This window comes from Chinchilla lanigera, unplaced genomic scaffold (assembly GCF_000276665.1).
Source record: "Chinchilla lanigera isolate Chin_1 unplaced genomic scaffold, ChiLan1.0 scaffold00036, whole genome shotgun sequence".
Classification (NCBI taxonomy): Eukaryota; Metazoa; Chordata; class Mammalia; order Rodentia; family Chinchillidae; genus Chinchilla; species Chinchilla lanigera.
This window is the reverse complement of record NW_004955437.1, coordinates 9,221,207-9,238,210: the sequence shown is the minus strand read 5'-3', so window position 1 is coordinate 9,238,210 and position 17,004 is coordinate 9,221,207. Positions and strand designations below refer to the sequence as shown.

The following is a 17,004-nucleotide window of genomic DNA, read 5'->3' as shown; positions in this document are numbered from 1 at the left end:
CACCTGTAATCCCAGCACTTGGGAGGCAGAGGCGAGAAGATCACCATGAGTTTGAGGTCAGCGTGGGCTACATAGTGAGAGTCTAAGAAGAGGGTTATAAAGTGGTTAGAGAAGGTCTTTTGGATAAAATAACTTTTCACAGTCTATACCTCTTTACATATCTCTATGCCTATGTTTATGCATATGTGTTTTGTTACTTTTCTCGGTATATCATTGTCTTGGTTATTTTTCTCTCGCTGAGACAAAATACCCAACGCCCAAAATGAAGGAAGGAAAGGTTTATTTAGCTTACAGTTTGTGGAGGTTTCAGTCCATACTTGGCTGGCTCCGAGGGAGAAGCTAGCAAAGCAACAAGAGCAAAGCAGGGAATGGCAGCCGAAAGCAAAGCAGCCAGAGCAAACGGGCAGAATAGGACACTCTTTCCCTCCCTTACATTGTAAACAGGCTGCCCCCACCTAAGGGGCGTGTAGCTCTCACATAATCTCCCTGCCCTTCTCTTCCAGGGGCTCAGGATGCATACAAAGTAAGCACCCTGGCTTCCTGCTGAGTCACTTAGCCAAACCTCTCCACTCCCCAAGTTGACACAATGTATCAACCATAACACTCCACCCCTTGTTAACTTGGCAACCAGACACATTTCTTTAAACCAGTTTCCAGATACAAAGACATTATATTACATTAGAACCATAACATTTCACTTCCTAAAGACTCATGTACATCCTTTTATGTAAAAGGCATTTAGTCCATCTGCAAGAATTGCCAAAGTCCTAACATTTCAGCACTGTTGCAGAGTCCAAGTCCCAAGTCTCCTCCGAGGTGAAGGCAAACTCTTAGCTATGACCCCCCTGTACAAATGAAAAGTTAAACACTTCCAACATTCAGTGGCACAAAATAAGCAGTACCATTGCAAAAGGTACAAACGGGGATACAGAGCATTGGGACCAAAGCAAGTCCAAAATCCAGCAGAGCTAACATGTGCTGTAATTCCACATGCAGCATCCGAAGCAACTTGTGGCACATTGTGAGCTCCAAAGGGATTGCATGAGTCCACCCCTATGGCACTTCCAGTGGTTACAGCTTCCACGGCTTCTCTCTTAGGCCTGCTTTGCTCCTTCCTTGCAGCCTTCCTTAGATGATCCACAGTCCTGGCTTTTCTAAACTTCTGAGGTCTCCAGTGCCCCTTTTGCTTCACACTCACAGCTTCACACACTACCCCCTCGGGAATACTGCCTGGCCTCCCAGGCCTTCTGAAATCTGGGTGGAAGCCTCTTAAACCTCAGAACTCTTGCATTCTCCACGCACCTAAAGCCAGGGCCATGTGGATGATGCCAAGGTCTGCTGCCACCTGGAGCAGTAGGAAAGCTTTCCTCTCTCTTGGCCATAAGGGTCGAGTACCTGGATCGCTGGGCACTCTGAATCCAATTCTGAGGAGCAGATTTTCTATGCTGCCGCCATTCTGGAACCTGGTGCTCTGAGGCTTCCTTCTCAAGGCAAGGTCTGTCACCTTTGCAGTTTTGAGGCTGCAAAGAGTGGAGACTTGCTGCTTCTTGTGATGCCCTCAGCCATCTTTTCTATTCTCCTGTTCCTTCTCAGCAATAGAGATCTTCTCAGCCTTATCTCTGCAGTCCACAGCTTTATTTGTGGCCAAACTCACAACATTTTAAATCATTCTGCTGGGCTCTTTGCTCTTGATTCTCAATATAAATCTGGCTAAAAGCCCCCAACAATAGCCATGCCACTTCCCCAACATTCGACTGCCTTGAAATTTCTTTTGCCAGATTAATCAGTCCCCTGCCGCCCTTAATCTTAGTCTTAGGCAAAGTCTCTGGACATGAGCACAATGCACACAAACTTTTTGCCAAGCCATAACACACATCGTCTAGAGTCCAACAACCAATGAAGTGCTTTTTCCCAGCAGAAACCTCCCAAACCCGGTCTTTACTGGCAAGATTTCTATCAGCTTTCTGGTCTTCCAAGCTCTGACCAGAATCTCCCAGACAGAACAGCCGAAGGTTTTCTAGCGCTTCTCTTTCAGGCAACATCTCGGAACCTTTCCAAACACTTCCCACAAGCCATTTCCAAAGGCTCTTGAACCACATGGTCAGGTATAGTCACAGCAGCGACCCCACTCCTCTGGTACCAAATTCTGTCTTGGTTACTTTTCTCTTGCTGAGACAAAATACCCAATGCCCAAAATTAAAGAAGGAAAGGTTTATTTAGCTTACAGTTTGTGGAGGTTTCAGTCCATACTTGGCTGGCTCCGAGGGAGAAGCTAGCAAAGCAACAAGAGCAAAGCAGGGAATGGCAGCCGAAAGCAAAGCAGCCAACGGGCAGAATGGGAGGAATGGCGGCAAGCAGCCTCTTTCCCTCCCTTACATTGTAAACAGGCTACTCCCACCTAAGGGGCGTGTAGCTCTCACATAATCTCCATGCCCTTCTCTTCCAGGTGCTCAGGATGCATACAAAGTAAGCACCCTGGCTTCCTGCTGAGTCACTTAGCCAAACCTCTCCACTCCCCAAGTTGACACAATGTAACAACCATAACAATCATGAACAGATTTCCATGTCAATAAACATACTACTATAATTTTTTTTCTCTTTTTCAGTACAGGGGATTGAACCTAGTGCCTCGTACATGCTAGGCGAGTGCTCTACCATTGAGCTACATCTCCAGCCCTTTAATGTTAACTTTTATTTTATTTTATTTATTTTTTTGGAACTGGAAATCAAACTCAGGATCTTGTACTTGCCAGGCAGGCATCATGCTGCTGAGCTATACCTCATCCCAGTATTAACTTTTAATGACTTTATTTTGTGGGTTTTTTCCCCACGTGAACAGCAGAATTTATCTGACCAATCAAATCACCTTTGCTTGACATAATAATTTCCTTAGGCTCAATGTGAAGGAATCAAGTTGCTGGGTCAAAAGTGTCTATAATTTTTGAGGTCTGCGATACGTATTCCTAGATTGCCTTCCAGAAGATGATACCAGTTAATATTCCCACCATCAGTGGAGGAACTTTATGATTCCCTTCTGAGTGTGATCTCTTTAGTGACGCTGTTAAGAAAAGGGTATCTCTTTTTTCCCTTTTGCAATCCCTTATCTTCACCTATTAGTATTCCACATGCCCAGTTTCCTTTTCTTTTCTGCTGTAACTCCCCATGCATACTTATGTTCTCTGTGTGACAAAATTATCTTTTTTCTGTACCTTACATACTGACATTAACCAGTACTACTACAGTTTTCCATATCAGAATGCATGTGATATTTGAGTTCACTATCACCAGTTTTCTTCATTTACTCTTAACTTGTCAGTTAACTTTGCATTTTAATTTTTCTTCTTTAATTGCCTTATAATTTTAAAATTTAACCATTGTACATGATTACATAGGTAACACACTCAATGTCTGCCAAAGGTTATACAGTGAAAAGACCCCTACCACTCTGTTCTTCAGTTTCTCTTTTCATAGGCACCAAGTGTTTTCACAATCTGGAGTGGTATTCTAGAGGTATTTAGGATGTGTAAACAAGTATACTACTGTTACGATTTACTCTCCATGATATGAGAAAATTATGGGATCTAATTAGTTCTCTTTGAAGCGTGGAGTCTTGGTTATCCCCAGCTTGTATGACTTTTTAGGCATTGGAAATGTAGTCCTACAACCACATTCCTATTACTATGGCCACTTTTTCTAACAGAAGTGTGGATTGTCTTGAATTCTTCTGTAAGTGCAGGTTTTTCTCCTCTAGGAATCAAAGGTAAACCATGAGAAGACCTGTGTGAAGAGCCCTAAGCCTGCTGAAAGCCCCCAGCCACCTGCTAAGCAGTGTGATCAGCCTGTTGCTGGCTGTGAGTATTATGATGCTGGCAACCACTGGTGCAAAAGCTGCAGTACCATCTGTGGGACTATGTTTGACTTCTTCACCCACATGCACCATGAGAAGCACACACAGGTAGGTATTTTGCCCTCTGTTGTTTCCACTGTCACCCTCCTTACCTTCCAACTTCTTTATGCCCATCTGCATTATGAAGCTGGAAAATGAAAAATTCTCAATCTGAAGAGCCAAGAGATATTAATAAAGGAGACATGATCCCTAGGGCTCAGTTCAGGGGACCTGCCTAGAATTAAACATCATGACAAGTGTAAGTGAGGCTTCTGCCTCTTGATGCCTTACATGCCTAATTTTTTTTGTTTCATTTTATCCATTTCTAGTACTTGCTCTAACATGTTATTTACCTTTTCCACAGGTGGTTTCCATTTAAACAGTTGGCCGAGGGAATGGGTGGGGGGTAGATAGGTAGGGGCTTCTGCTTCCCTGGTCTTATACATGGGGGAAAAAGAGAGAAAAGAAAAGTGGGTCGTTGAGTTTTTAGTGCTGTTGTGTGAGCACCTCTGCCTCTTGCAAATAGACACTGGATCCCTACCACAGACCTTGGGCTTCAAAGACCCAGAGTGAGGCCAAGCAAGATGCTCTAAAGCATACTGACAAGATAACTGTTCCTGCAAAAGGTATGTTTCCTCCCTACCTCTGTTATGGTTTCCATACATTCATTTGAGGAAGACATGTCTCTAAGTTAAAGTACCAGGAAGCAGTATAGCATAGACTCAGCTATTCCTTTTAATAAAACTGTAAGAATGGCTTTGATATACACAGTAGTGTGTTAGGACCAAAAGATAGAAAAAAACAGTGATCTCTACACGCCAGAAATCTAATAGATATTCAATATATAAGTACCACTTAAAGTAGAGCAGAACAACTGTCTTTATCATTAGGTTATGCCCTAAAATCTTATTTATTTGAAGTCCAGATTTAAAGGACAGTAAAAGGTGTAGTAATTTACCTTTTCAACTAAGAACTCTTAAAATATTTTGAGTTAGGCCATAAGTTGAAAAGTAAAAAGTTCATCTTAAAACTTTACAATTTCTTACCTTCACAGATAATCGATGGGTACCACATGCTTTAGCTCTATAGAAGATAGACTCCTGAGTACTTAATACCAACATGTGAGATCCTCATATAAATGGTAGTAGGCTGTTTTGGCTGTTGTAAACCTCCCAATATGCTTAGTGCTACTTGGAGTTCAAGGAGAATTAGCAACAGAAATAGGAAACTCTTCAGTTAGCCAGCTAGTATTCACAAGAGGTGGAAGGAATAGAGGTTGAGAGTTCAAGGCTTAGATTGGGAGGACCATGCCCTTGGGATTCATCTAAAGTGCTACTTCTGACTTCAGAGTAGGTAAGGTCCTTGATACTACAACCATCGTTCTACAAAGGATTGGTGAGATTTCCTTTGGTTACTGTCAACCTGAACCTTTGTGGAAAAGACTTATTTCCTTAACTTCTATTTCTTTCAGGCTGTGAGTTTCTGATTCCTATTACTGGATTTTACTGCCTACTCTGTGAAGAACTTTTGGGCGATCCAATTTCTGGAGAGCAACATGTGAAGGGTCACGAACACAATGACAAATACAAGGTTGGTTTTTGTAATACCCTGTGGAGTTTAACACCTTCTGTAGTAATTCCTTTGACTTTGTAAAATTTCAGAGTCAGAAATAATCACTGACACTTTAAATTCCATGTAACAACTACAAGGTTCTTCCTGATCCTAATGAGAGATGCAGAGCTAACAGAACAGCTCACAGAAAAAAGATTACTCAAAAAGATTATTTTAGGGATTTCTGCTAAGTGAATTCGAACAATGGCAGGGGTCAAGATTTTCTTACAGTATTTTGACCACTTGTTGAGCCTTTATCTTTTCTCTTCCCAGAAATACATGGATGAAAATCCATTGTATGAGGCAAGGCGGAATCTGGAGCGGCGGAATCTGGAGCGGCGGAACCTAGACCGTCAGCCTAACCCATTTGCTGTGGTCCTAGAGAAAGAACGGCGACGGCAAAATGAGCTAAAGCGCAAACTTAGGGAGAAACAAAAAGAGGAGAAAGAAAAAAAGGCAAAGGTTGTGAAAGAAACAAAGGAGAGTGACAAGATCTGTATGGAATTAGAAGACCAAGTCTCTGAGTGTTGGAACTCCCCTGAAAAAGCTGAAAATAAAAGGAATCTGAACATCAAACTCCAATTAAAAGAAGAGGTGAAGAAGGAATCACCAACATCATCATCTTTTGGGAAATTCAGCTGGAAGAAGTCAGAAAAAGAAGAGGAAAAGAGTTCAGAGGTAGCCCCAAGTATCCTTAAAGAAGAGATTGTGGAAAGCAGTAAGGATAAAGAAGATGGCAAAGCTGAAACTGGGAAGGCAAAGCCCATCAAAATCAAGCTATCTGGGAAAACTGTTGTTGCACATACCAGCCCCTGGATGCCTGTTGTGACAACTTCAGCACAGACTAAAATCCGACCCAACCTGCCTATCCCATCCACAGTACTCCGCAAGTCAGCTTCAGCTACAGTGAGCAAGCCTGCCCCTCTTAACACCTTTCTGTCCATCAAGTCCTCTGGAACTACTGCTAAACCTCTGCCAGTGGTTAAAGAGTCTTCAGCTGATCTCCTCTTGCCTCCAGACATCATCTCCAAAGCTTTTGGAGGAGAAGAAGTGATTCTAAAAGGGTCTCCAGAGGAAAAAGTGCTGGCTGAAAAGAATGAGCCATCCCATATACCTGAGCAAATGTTGCCGCCACCGCCGCCACCTCTTCCTCCCCCTCCCCCTCCTCCTCCACCTCCTCCTCCACCATCTCCTCCTCCATCTCCTCCTCCACCTCCCCCACCTCCAGTTATACCTCATCCCACTGCTCCATCTCCTGCTCAAGCAAATGTGGTCTTGACTCCAGGAAAATCAAACTCAGCTGTATCTCAGACTCTCAGTTCTGGCTTCCTGGGTCCTAACATTCTGAACTCAGTGTTGCCTGTAGCCTTCAAGGCCTCAGCACAGCCAGCTGCCATTCCTTCTGATGAGACAGCTCCTGGGGTGAGTGAGAGTGACTGGGACCAGACTCTATTTTCTATGTTAGTGCGTCCTCCTCCACCGCTCTCAAGTGTGTTCAGTGAACAGGCCAAAAAGGTAGAGAAGCGAAATTCATGCTTAGCTACAGCCAATGCTAAAGATCTGTATGACATATTCTATAGTAGTGGTGGAAAAGGGGCCTCTGAGACTAAGCTGAGTAGTGGTCCATTGGCTAATGGGGAAAATAGCCACCTATCTAAAACTGAAAATTCATATACTTCTACTTCTCCCCTGACCAGCAGTACCTCTCAAAAGGAGATGCCTCAAGACAGAGGCTTGGTCACTGCTCCCATAGTCAGGAACCATGAAAATCCCATTGTAGAAACTGTGGTGTCTGTAGGGAAACGGTCAATTGTAAAGGAAACAGACTCAAAAAGCAGAGATAGTAGCTATAGCTTCTTACAACCTCTGACAAGGTTGTGCCAAAACAGACCTCATAAAACTACTCCAAAGACAGACACTTCAGCCATGTGGACTAATAGCGCTTTCCAGAGTAACAGTGATAGGGATCTAGCTTCAAAGGGGCAAATTGAACTTGACTTGGGAGAGCCGGGGCCACCTGGTGTAGACCTAGATCCTCAGCTGTCAGGTACACAATGTCATACCAAGGAATCTCAGAAAATGGTAGTTCACCTCATAAATTCTGGTAACCAAAATAAGGAAAACCAGGAGCTCCACAGCTCTAAGGATTATGGAAAAAGTGAAATGGAGACAAACACTGAAGTAAAAGGAAGGGTAACAGTTAAAGAGGGAGCAGGTGCCAACTCTGGGCCCCATAGCATAGAAGATTCTAATTTGAAGCATGAGAACAGATACATGTGGGAGGGAGAAGTAGAACAGCCAGAGTTGCTAATGATTGACAGGGAGCCTGAACAGTCTAAGAAATTAGTGACAGGACATGAAACTCCAAGTAAAGTAATCACTGAATTGAATGCACAGGGTCTCTCCTCTACAAAGGCAAAAATAGACTCATTTCCATCAGAAGATAGGTCTTTCATCCCGAATCCACAAGATAAGCCAGGGAAAATTTCTACCCCGGAATTGCTTCTTCAGTATCCAGCAAGACCAGATACATATTTAACAGATAATCCCCAGGAACAAGGAGTTTCAGGTGGTAGTGAAGAATGGCTAGAAAATTCAACTCCAGAATCAGCTTTCAGAACTTCTAGATACAGAAGTTTCAAACTCCAAAAAGAAAGATCAAAGGATGTTCAAGGTAAAATGTTCTATGAGTTGGCTGTTTGGGATGAGAACAAGAGCCCAGAGAAACCTGAAGTGGAAACTGTGAATCTTCGAGACGTTCATCCAGAATTAACAGCAACAATAGAAAGCAAGGCCTTAGCAGACCTTGAAGCTACACACTTAAAGGTAAAGGAGCTTGCTGCTCTGGGGAATCTGGGAGAGAAATGCACTGATTTCTGTGATACTCAGTTAGATCCAGGACATAGATCTCCAACTACCCTGTCTCAGAAAGCATGTGAAGAAACTTCTGTATCATCTACAGGGTACAATCCCTCTACCCCCAGTGACTTAGAAGCAGTCTCATCTTTTTCTGGGTTTCCATTAGATTGTCGCAAAACCCTGGTGCTTAACTTTGCAACAGAGGGTGAACATAATTCCTCTAATCCTGTAAGTAGGAGGATCACTTCTCCCAACATTTTGAAGACTGGACTTCCTATAGAAAATGTTGACTGTGGCTTGGGCAGCCCAGAGAGAACACATCAGGCCCTTGACCTGTTGTCAGGGGGAAGGCTGCATGAAGAAGCAGAAGAAGTTTCCCAGTTACAGAAGCAAGACTCACTCAGGTTGGAATCAGGAACAGTTAGTCCTGTAGGCCTTGGACCATCTCCTTGCCTTCCAGATCTCGTTGACTTTGTCTCACGGACATCTGGCATTCTGAAAGAGAAACTGTGTTCTCCATTCTCTGATCCAGATGACCCTCCTAAGTGTAGCTCCTTGGAGATGGGACCACTACAGCTAGAAATCCCAAATGTCTCCATTACAGAGATAGCAGTTCTTCAAGCAAATGAGGACAATGAGAACCCTTTGAATTTGGTCAAAACTTCAGCTTCAGGGTCCCTTTCAGGGGAGCTGGTAGTTGGAGGCAATATGGTCCCTCAGGAAATGACTGATGAAGCTGCAGTCAGTCCCTTCCAGGACCACGCAGAATCCAGTGTTCATGACTAAACACCCAGGGCTCCTTGTGGATGAACCAAACGGGCTTCTAGAAATTGGATCCCCAGATAATCCAGGACTGGTTGGCAATCTCATCTGGAACCTGCACCATGAGGTGCAGTCAACATCTTATAGTAAATATTTATGGAAGCTAAAAAATGTACCTCCTTTCCTTTTGTCCTTTCCCCTTACAGTATGAGGCAAACCAATCATAACTTATATATGTATCTGTAAAAAAAAAAAATTCTGTTAATTTTTTTTTTATCTTTTGGCCAAATTATTTTCTCCTATGTTGTCATTAAAGTCAAATGTCTATCTGTTCACCACATAGTGTGCTCTGATTGTATTTTGGCTTTGATGTTGCTATTTGTAGAATGTGGGAGAGGGGGGAAACCAGAGAGCTGACTTCTCCACCTACTGTGTTGTATTCCTGCCAAATTTCCTGGACAACTGATGGATCTCTGGGAGAAGCACGGGGAAAAAAGCTTGTTGAAATGGAAAGCTTCTACTGACAAAGGAAGAATTGTTCATCTCTTAGGCTTCCATTTGGATGGGCCTGCCTTAACATTGTTTGAAATGCAGCGTGAGTAGCCCTTTTGTTTATGTTTCTTTACTTCCCTTATTGGCATGTCAACTCCCATACTTCCCTTCTTACTGTTGCTGTTGCTTGAGATGGTCCTGCTGGCCCACAAACCTATTTGGAAATGGCCTCAGTAAACGTGGAAGAAACTCTGGCAGACTCTCAGAAGACAGCAAATCGGTAAGGCTTATTCATGCATGGCCCAATCCCAGGAGCAGATATGTTTTTGGGGAATTGCTTTCATTTTTAAAATTACATTCGCTCATTGTACTGTGCTCCACTAGTACTTTGTGTTAAACTGTTTAGCAACCATTTTTGTTGGAAGAGGCAGAAGATTTAAAATGTGTCTTGAGATTGAACTCATTCTGTTCCACAAACCTGTATGTATCCCTTCTTCTACCTCTCCCTATCCCAAATTATTTCCACCAGTGTGGTGTTTTGGGTTGTACATTTGTTAAAAAGATTAAAGAATTTATAAGTTGGCTTGAACACGTTTAACTTTATTTTTAATGTGTTAATTTCGTGGAATAAATGCATTAATCTCATGTTTCTTTCTGGATTGTTGTTTTGAAACCACACACATTTGAACTTCAAAGGAAGACTAAAATAGTGAACCTTTACTGACTTGTTTGTTTCTACCTCCATTCATTTTTTCCCCCAATTGTCAGAGCTACTTCCTTGGTACCAAAATACTAGATTAGATAGTCTATACCTCTGTGCTGCCACATAGGTGGTGAGAGACCTCAGTGGTTGGTATTGGTGTCTTCTTACTGTGAAGCTCTTATAATCCCTTGTTTTGGCTCAGGCTCTTCTAGGAACTGAGTTTCCTTAGGACAGTCAGGTTCTTGCTGAGATGCTGTTTGGAATCAGGGAGTCAGTCTTCAGATTTTCTAATCTCTGTTCCAGTTTCCTTCTGCCATCCCTCTGGTCAGCAGTTTGTAACCTGGCTCAACATAGACTTCTGAGTCCTTTCCCTTAACCTATTCCTCAAAGGTGATGTAATAGTCTTATTCTCAGGATTCTTTTTTCCTTATTTACATGTGTACAGAGCTGCAGAATCCTTAGGTTGAATTTTAGTAGGCTACTAAATTTTTCTAGAGCCTTCAGTAATGTCAATTTAGAAGTCATCATGGCCCCTTTTCACGTTGTGGAAAGGAAACATTTGAGAGAGCTACTCATTAAAAATGCCTCCGCTATTCACTATAATATTTTGACAAGGTGCTTTATCTCACTGTGTCATAGGGTTCTTTTAAGATGAGGATCATTATCCCCATTTCAGCACCAGATGTTTACAGGGTCAGGCTGTCCTGAGTAATCTCTAGGTATGCTTTTTCAGCCATAGCCTGAATTCAGCACACTTTTGACCTGGAAACCACAGACTCTCTCAAAAAGGTGTCTTTTAATAAAGCTTAAACTCTTAAGCTTTGGAGAGGTTTGTTTTCCCACTTATTTTCTTTCTTATCCTAGGATGTTAGCTATAGGAATTTTGGAACATAAGAGTTAAAAAATGCTAGTTTGCAGTGACTTTCAGACCTATTTATTTCTTGTTTAATCTCTCTGGGAAAAGATAGATGAGTTTAGGGAAACAGTGGGGAGAAATTAATCATATGCCGGTCTTAACCTCACTCTTTGAGGAAGTTAAAATCTTCCCCGCTAGGTAAGCGGGGGTCAGGAGAGGAATGATAAGGGAAAAGAAGCAAATTTCAGGAAGGGCAAAACCAGTTTAGGTAGTTGGGGCTGGGGTACTTAGAGCTTAAATTTTGGTAATAACTCTTACAATTTCTGGGTAGCTTCAGGATTTACACCAAAGTCATCTACCAATCTGGAGCTTTTTCTAGAAGGCACATTTCTAAGAGTTGCAGGAATGGCATTTTTTTTGTGTCTGCCCTGAACCAGGAAAGGGAGAGCTTTTAGGATTCCATAGTCTGGGTGGGTAGTGGTACTGATTTCTTTCCCTTCGATTCTGTCCCTTGGGATCTAGCTTTGAAGCGCATCCAGAAAAGCTGTGTGAAAAGAAAGGGTCAGGAGTCTAACTTTGTAGCTAGCACCAAGAGGTAGGGTGTATTTCTTTTTATGCCCTCCCATCACAGTATTGAATAAAATTTCAACTTGGAGACAAAGCACATGCAAGGAATGGCCCTGATCTTTACATGTGGTTTCTATATAAAACAGCTATGTTTTAGACTTCTGCAAACATCAGGAACAATTTTTATTGGGCCCCCTCATGTGAGCACAAATGAACATCAGTGATGGTTAAATGTGGGCAAATATCCACATGTGCTTTAAGTTGTATAAATAACCCTCAAAAAATTCCCTTGGTTTTCTGAATGGAGGCTTCCTACCTTGTAAGCTGCCATTCTACCCACAAGGCATGTAATGCTTTTAATATTTATCATTCTGCTAATACTGCTGAGTAATGCAGGAAAGTTGTCCCACCTTATCCCATGCTGCTTCATCTCTAAAAGGTCCATAAATTATGTAGTGTTTCAATAGTAGAACATACCAGAATATATGTCTGTCTCATCAGATATCCAGATTCAAGGTCTGAGGAAGAATGAGTAGTAGACATACAGGACACAGGAATCCAATAGGAACATTATGCCTTGTTTTTAAGGGGTGAGGATTCAGACAACAGATAGCTTATAACACTTAAATGAGGTGCATTGTTTTTGTTTTGTTCTGAATCTCTTCCTAAACTCTGCTTCTTCTCACTTTAACAAAACTTGCTAAGTGGAGGCTGAGATCCTAAACAAAGTCAATGATTTGTGTGAGAACACAGACATACAGAAGTAGATTATAAGAACATTTCTTCTTAGAGTTTAATTTTCCAACTTTTTAGCTTAAAAAGTTATGTATAAAATAATGGTAGTTATTGGTAAATAAGCAGTTAACTTTCACTGAGGATTCTATTACTCTTAAAAAAAAATCACTACTATCCTGAGCTGCCCTTGTCTCACATTTTTGGAGGAAGGTAATTCATAAACATGAATGTTTATGTTACAGCGCTTAATATGGTTTATTTATTTAATTTTCTGTCTTTTTGAGACAGGGTCTCACTATGCAGTTCAGGCTAGCCTTGAGCTCACTTTGTAGCCCAGGCTGGTCTCAAACTTGCAACAATCCTCCTGCCTCAGCCTCCCGAGTGCTGGGATTACAGACGTGTGCCACCACACCCGGCCTTAACATGGTTTATAATTTTACATATGTGTGTTTCTTTGATTAATACCTGACCCACCTGCATTATAAACTCTCTGAAGCAGGAATTTGTCTTTGCTTGCTGCTACTTCATCATCATATTCATAGTTCACAGTTGCTTGGCACATAAGGTGTGCGATAAAAATTTGATGCAATAGTCAGTGCAGTAATAGTAGCTGTACTTCTTAACTGAACCTTAATATTTAGCAATTTATAAGTGAGTAAAAACTGAATTGCTGATTGTAGTTTGCGATTGCTTAGCACTTCAGAAGCCAACTGTCCATATACAAAACACCCATCTGTAGTAGGGTGTGTATGTCAAGGCTGCCAGTGGCCCCTCATTTCGTCAGTATTCTGGAGTAATGTTCCCAGGCTAGCAAGGGTACACACTGCCAATACAGCAGCTCCTAGAAGAGAAACTAAAGATGAGGAGGGCAAACTAACTTTAGAATTACAACAAACAAAAGCAACCACAAAAAAAAAAAAAAAAAAAATACTTCGAGGGTTCTGATGTTCAGATGGCCCCCTTTCTTCTTCCAGCCAGATAAGTATGTTGAAATCAGCCAAACCGTAAGCCTCTCTGATTTGACTGCAGGAATAATTCAGCATCCTCTTACTATGGCCGGCATCCTCTTGTTATCAGGACTAAATCAATTTCATTTCTGGACACAAAAAAGTGTTCAAGGTTTGTCTTGGAAGAATGCAGAGCAGTGCTTTTACTTTCTGTGTTTCTACCTTCTGACCATGAAAATGCATTTTATATAAAAATACGTTATACCCATAAAATATGTATGCATGTGCACACATAAAATACGTTTATGTCAGTAAGGATTATCTGGTGCTGCAGAATTATTGCCAAGGTTTTGGAGTTTTTTTTCTCTTCTGGATACTTTTATGTATTAAAAAATGTTTTTAGAGCTGTCTCATTTGGTACATCCTGTCTTTATGCCTCTCATCTACTTTCCACAGTTACAAGTAGGTCCTGCTTTGTCCCTCAAGACTTCTAAACCTCTCTACTCCCACCCATGCTAAGCACCATACTTTTTTTTTTGTTTTGGTACCAGAAATCAAACTCAGGACTGTGTATGTGCCAGGCAGGACTTGTGCTGCTGAGTTACATTCCTGGCCCCGGCACCGTACCTTCTTAAAGAATCTCCTATCATTCATCTCCCTTTCTTCCTCTTCCTGTTGCCTGTATCTCTATTGAGCTATGTATATCCACTGATAGCCAAGTACTGGTTTGTTAAATTATATGAATCTAGATACTTGTCTCCACAAAGCTTTCATGCAGGAACACAAAAGATACCATTTTGTTGGATGCAAAATAGTGCAAGATATATATCTACTCATAATGATTTAAAGCTTTACATGCCTCTATTCATTCCATTCATGGGAAATCAGGAAAAAGAAGAGTTTTGTAGAAAATCAGGGAAATGAATATGTTTAAAAGAAGTGAATGAGCAGGATGAAAATAAAGACATAGTTACATACACAGAGAACAAAAGGTAGAGGAAGTGGAGAAAGCAAAAAGATGAAATCAACCATATTGAAGTAGTATTTTCTTTCATCTCTTAGAAACTATGCCCCTGCTAAGGTTCCGTTTAGTTTCCCATAGCCTATTTACATAAACACTATCATCACATTTTTACAGGTTCTCACTCATCACTCTCCTTTTCTTTCCAGGAACAATTCCAAAAGCCTGCACATTTACAAAAGGAAGCACTGCAGCAGACATTCCTGCTCCAGGAGTGTAAAGATAGAAGTCACGGAGATCATGGAAATGATGAACACCCTTGTGACCAGTAGGCAGTCACCTCTAGGGTCTGACTTCCAGAAGGTAGGTATGGCTGTGGAGAATGCCCAGGCATTTTAGCTACCAGGAAATGGTGAGTTGGATGAGTGAATGTATCTGTGTCTTTGTATCAGAGGAGGAGAAAAGTAGACTGGATATAATGGGTGTGTATTTTAGAGTTTTCACCACACATCTCATTCTACATTGGATAAATTATCTGTTAAACTTCCATCTCCATTTTGTGCCATGATACTTACATTAAAATTGTGGGCTTCAGGCCTTCCCATTCTCCCTATACCTCCAAATCCCCAGAAAGTAGAATATCTTCTGTCTTGTTTATAGCCTGCCTTACAAGTTCATGCAAGAATCAGTAAAATTAGATAGGTCCTTAAAGGAGTGGAGTGTCAGTAGGCAAAGGAGCCTCAAGGGAGGGAGTCAGTCACAAAGAGAATGTTTAAAAAAATCTTGGATATAGCCAGGTGTGGTGGTACATACCTGTAATCCCAGTACTCTGGAGGCTGAGGCAGGAGGATCACTGTGAGTTTGAGGCCAGCCTGGGCTACAAAGTCAGTTCAAGACCAGCCTGAACTGCATAGTGAGACCCTGTCTCAAAAAGACCAAAAAAAAAAAAAAAAAATCTCTGATATCAAACTTCAGAATTGTCGGCTGGTTTTCACTCAGTGTTAACTACCTCCCCGTTCACTGCATCATTCCAGAATACCAAGGAAATACCTTACTCTGTCCATCTAAAATGCCAATAGCTCTTACTCTTCTTTATACTTGGAACTCAGCAATACAGTGGAAATGAGAACCAGAACCCAATAAAATTTGACCTTTAAGTCCTTAAAACTCTAAGATTCATTTAAGTCTGAGCTACCCCAATTCCAGATGCACCCAGAAAACTATTGGCCTAGTTTTGTTACTAACTGGTAAATTATGCATTTTTAGAGTCCTGGAGGTGTAATTTACTATGCAACTAAGTCTATGGTTTTGGTAACTTTTAGGAATACTTGTGATACTTGAAATATTTTTTAAAAGTGTATAATACACAACCTAAGCTTTCAACAGAATAAAAAGTAAAGGGTAAAAAGCATCCCAGGGCCTCTTGCAACTGAGATTATGGCCATTGAGGTCTACTCATGCCTAAAACATGACTCTGTGGGTGAAGCAGTGAAAAGCAACCTGATGCCAGGTCTGCCAGCACGTGGTCACTACCACTTTATCTCTCTTGCTCCAACCCGAGGTCTGTTTCTCATCAACCATCATATTATCCTTTCCAGGGATAAGCACAAGTGTTGGTCACAGGCTGGAATTCCAAACTGTGATCCACATTTATACCTCCATCTCCTGGCTTACAGCTCAGACCTTAGTTCGGGTGTCTAAAGTATAAGGCTGAGGTGTACTGATTTGGGAAGTAGGCAGTGGAAAAGGGGACATTTTTGAATAATGTTTTCTCCTTTGTATTTCTTTTATTTGATATTCTGTAGTTTACATATAAGTGATGAAATACTTAAAATCTACTTTTTATTGAAATATAATTCACAGAACAGCTGATTTATTTTTTTGTAGCATAAAATTCACTATCTCAAAATATACAGTTCTTTGCTTTTTAATACCTTCAAGTTGTACAGCTGCCACTGCCACTAATTCTAGAATATTTTCATCATCTCTCCCCCAGAACCCATCGGCAAAAACTCCCAATTACCACTGCTCTCAAGCTGCCCCTAAGATGGGCAGTCACCAGTCTGTTTTCTGTCTCTATGGCTTTACCTATTCTGAACATGAATCATACAGCCTGTGGTCTTTTGTGTCTGGCTTCTTTCATTTAGCATGATGTTCTCAACATTCATCCATATGGTGTCATGTATCATTGCTTCACCACATAATATATCGTTGATATACACCATGTTTTGTTTATCCATTAGTTGGTGGACATTTTGGTTATTTCCACTTTGGAGCAATTATGAATAATGCTGCTATATTCATGTGCAAGTTTTTGAGAGGATATATATTTTCAGTTTTCTTGGGTGTATACCTACAAATAGAATTGCTATTGGTAACTGTGTAACTTTTTAAAAATAAAAGTTTGTATTAAAATATAATGTTCATATTTTTTTAAAGCACACGTCACATTTGTTAAGCTCAATTTTCATGAAGTCAGCACACCTTGGTAATCAACATCTAATCAAAAAGAAAATGACCAACACTATCTGAATCTCTTCTCATATCCTCTTCTAGTCTCTACTTTCCCAATTTTAAGCATTGTTGTGACTGCTATCTCAGGTGCTTCTGGAAAAAATTGAAGTG

The 17,004-nt window shown here is 41.2% G+C and overlaps 1 protein-coding gene across 1 annotated transcript in view; it reads left to right on the top strand.

The window, feature by feature from the left end:
* Window positions 1-16,794, top strand: part of Znf318 (zinc finger protein 318) — a gene marked incomplete at its 5' end in the record, with an annotated part of 37,605 nt that extends 20,811 nt beyond the window's left edge. The window contains 6 exon segments of the mRNA XM_013516978.1: window positions 3,752-3,955; window positions 4,413-4,512; window positions 5,358-5,476; window positions 5,771-6,919; window positions 14,589-14,742; window positions 16,376-16,794. Of these exon segments, the coding sequence (XP_013372432.1) occupies window positions 3,752-3,955; window positions 4,413-4,512; window positions 5,358-5,476; window positions 5,771-6,919; window positions 14,589-14,711 (1,695 nt within the window).
* Between the last annotated feature and the right edge of the window lie 210 nt (window positions 16,795-17,004).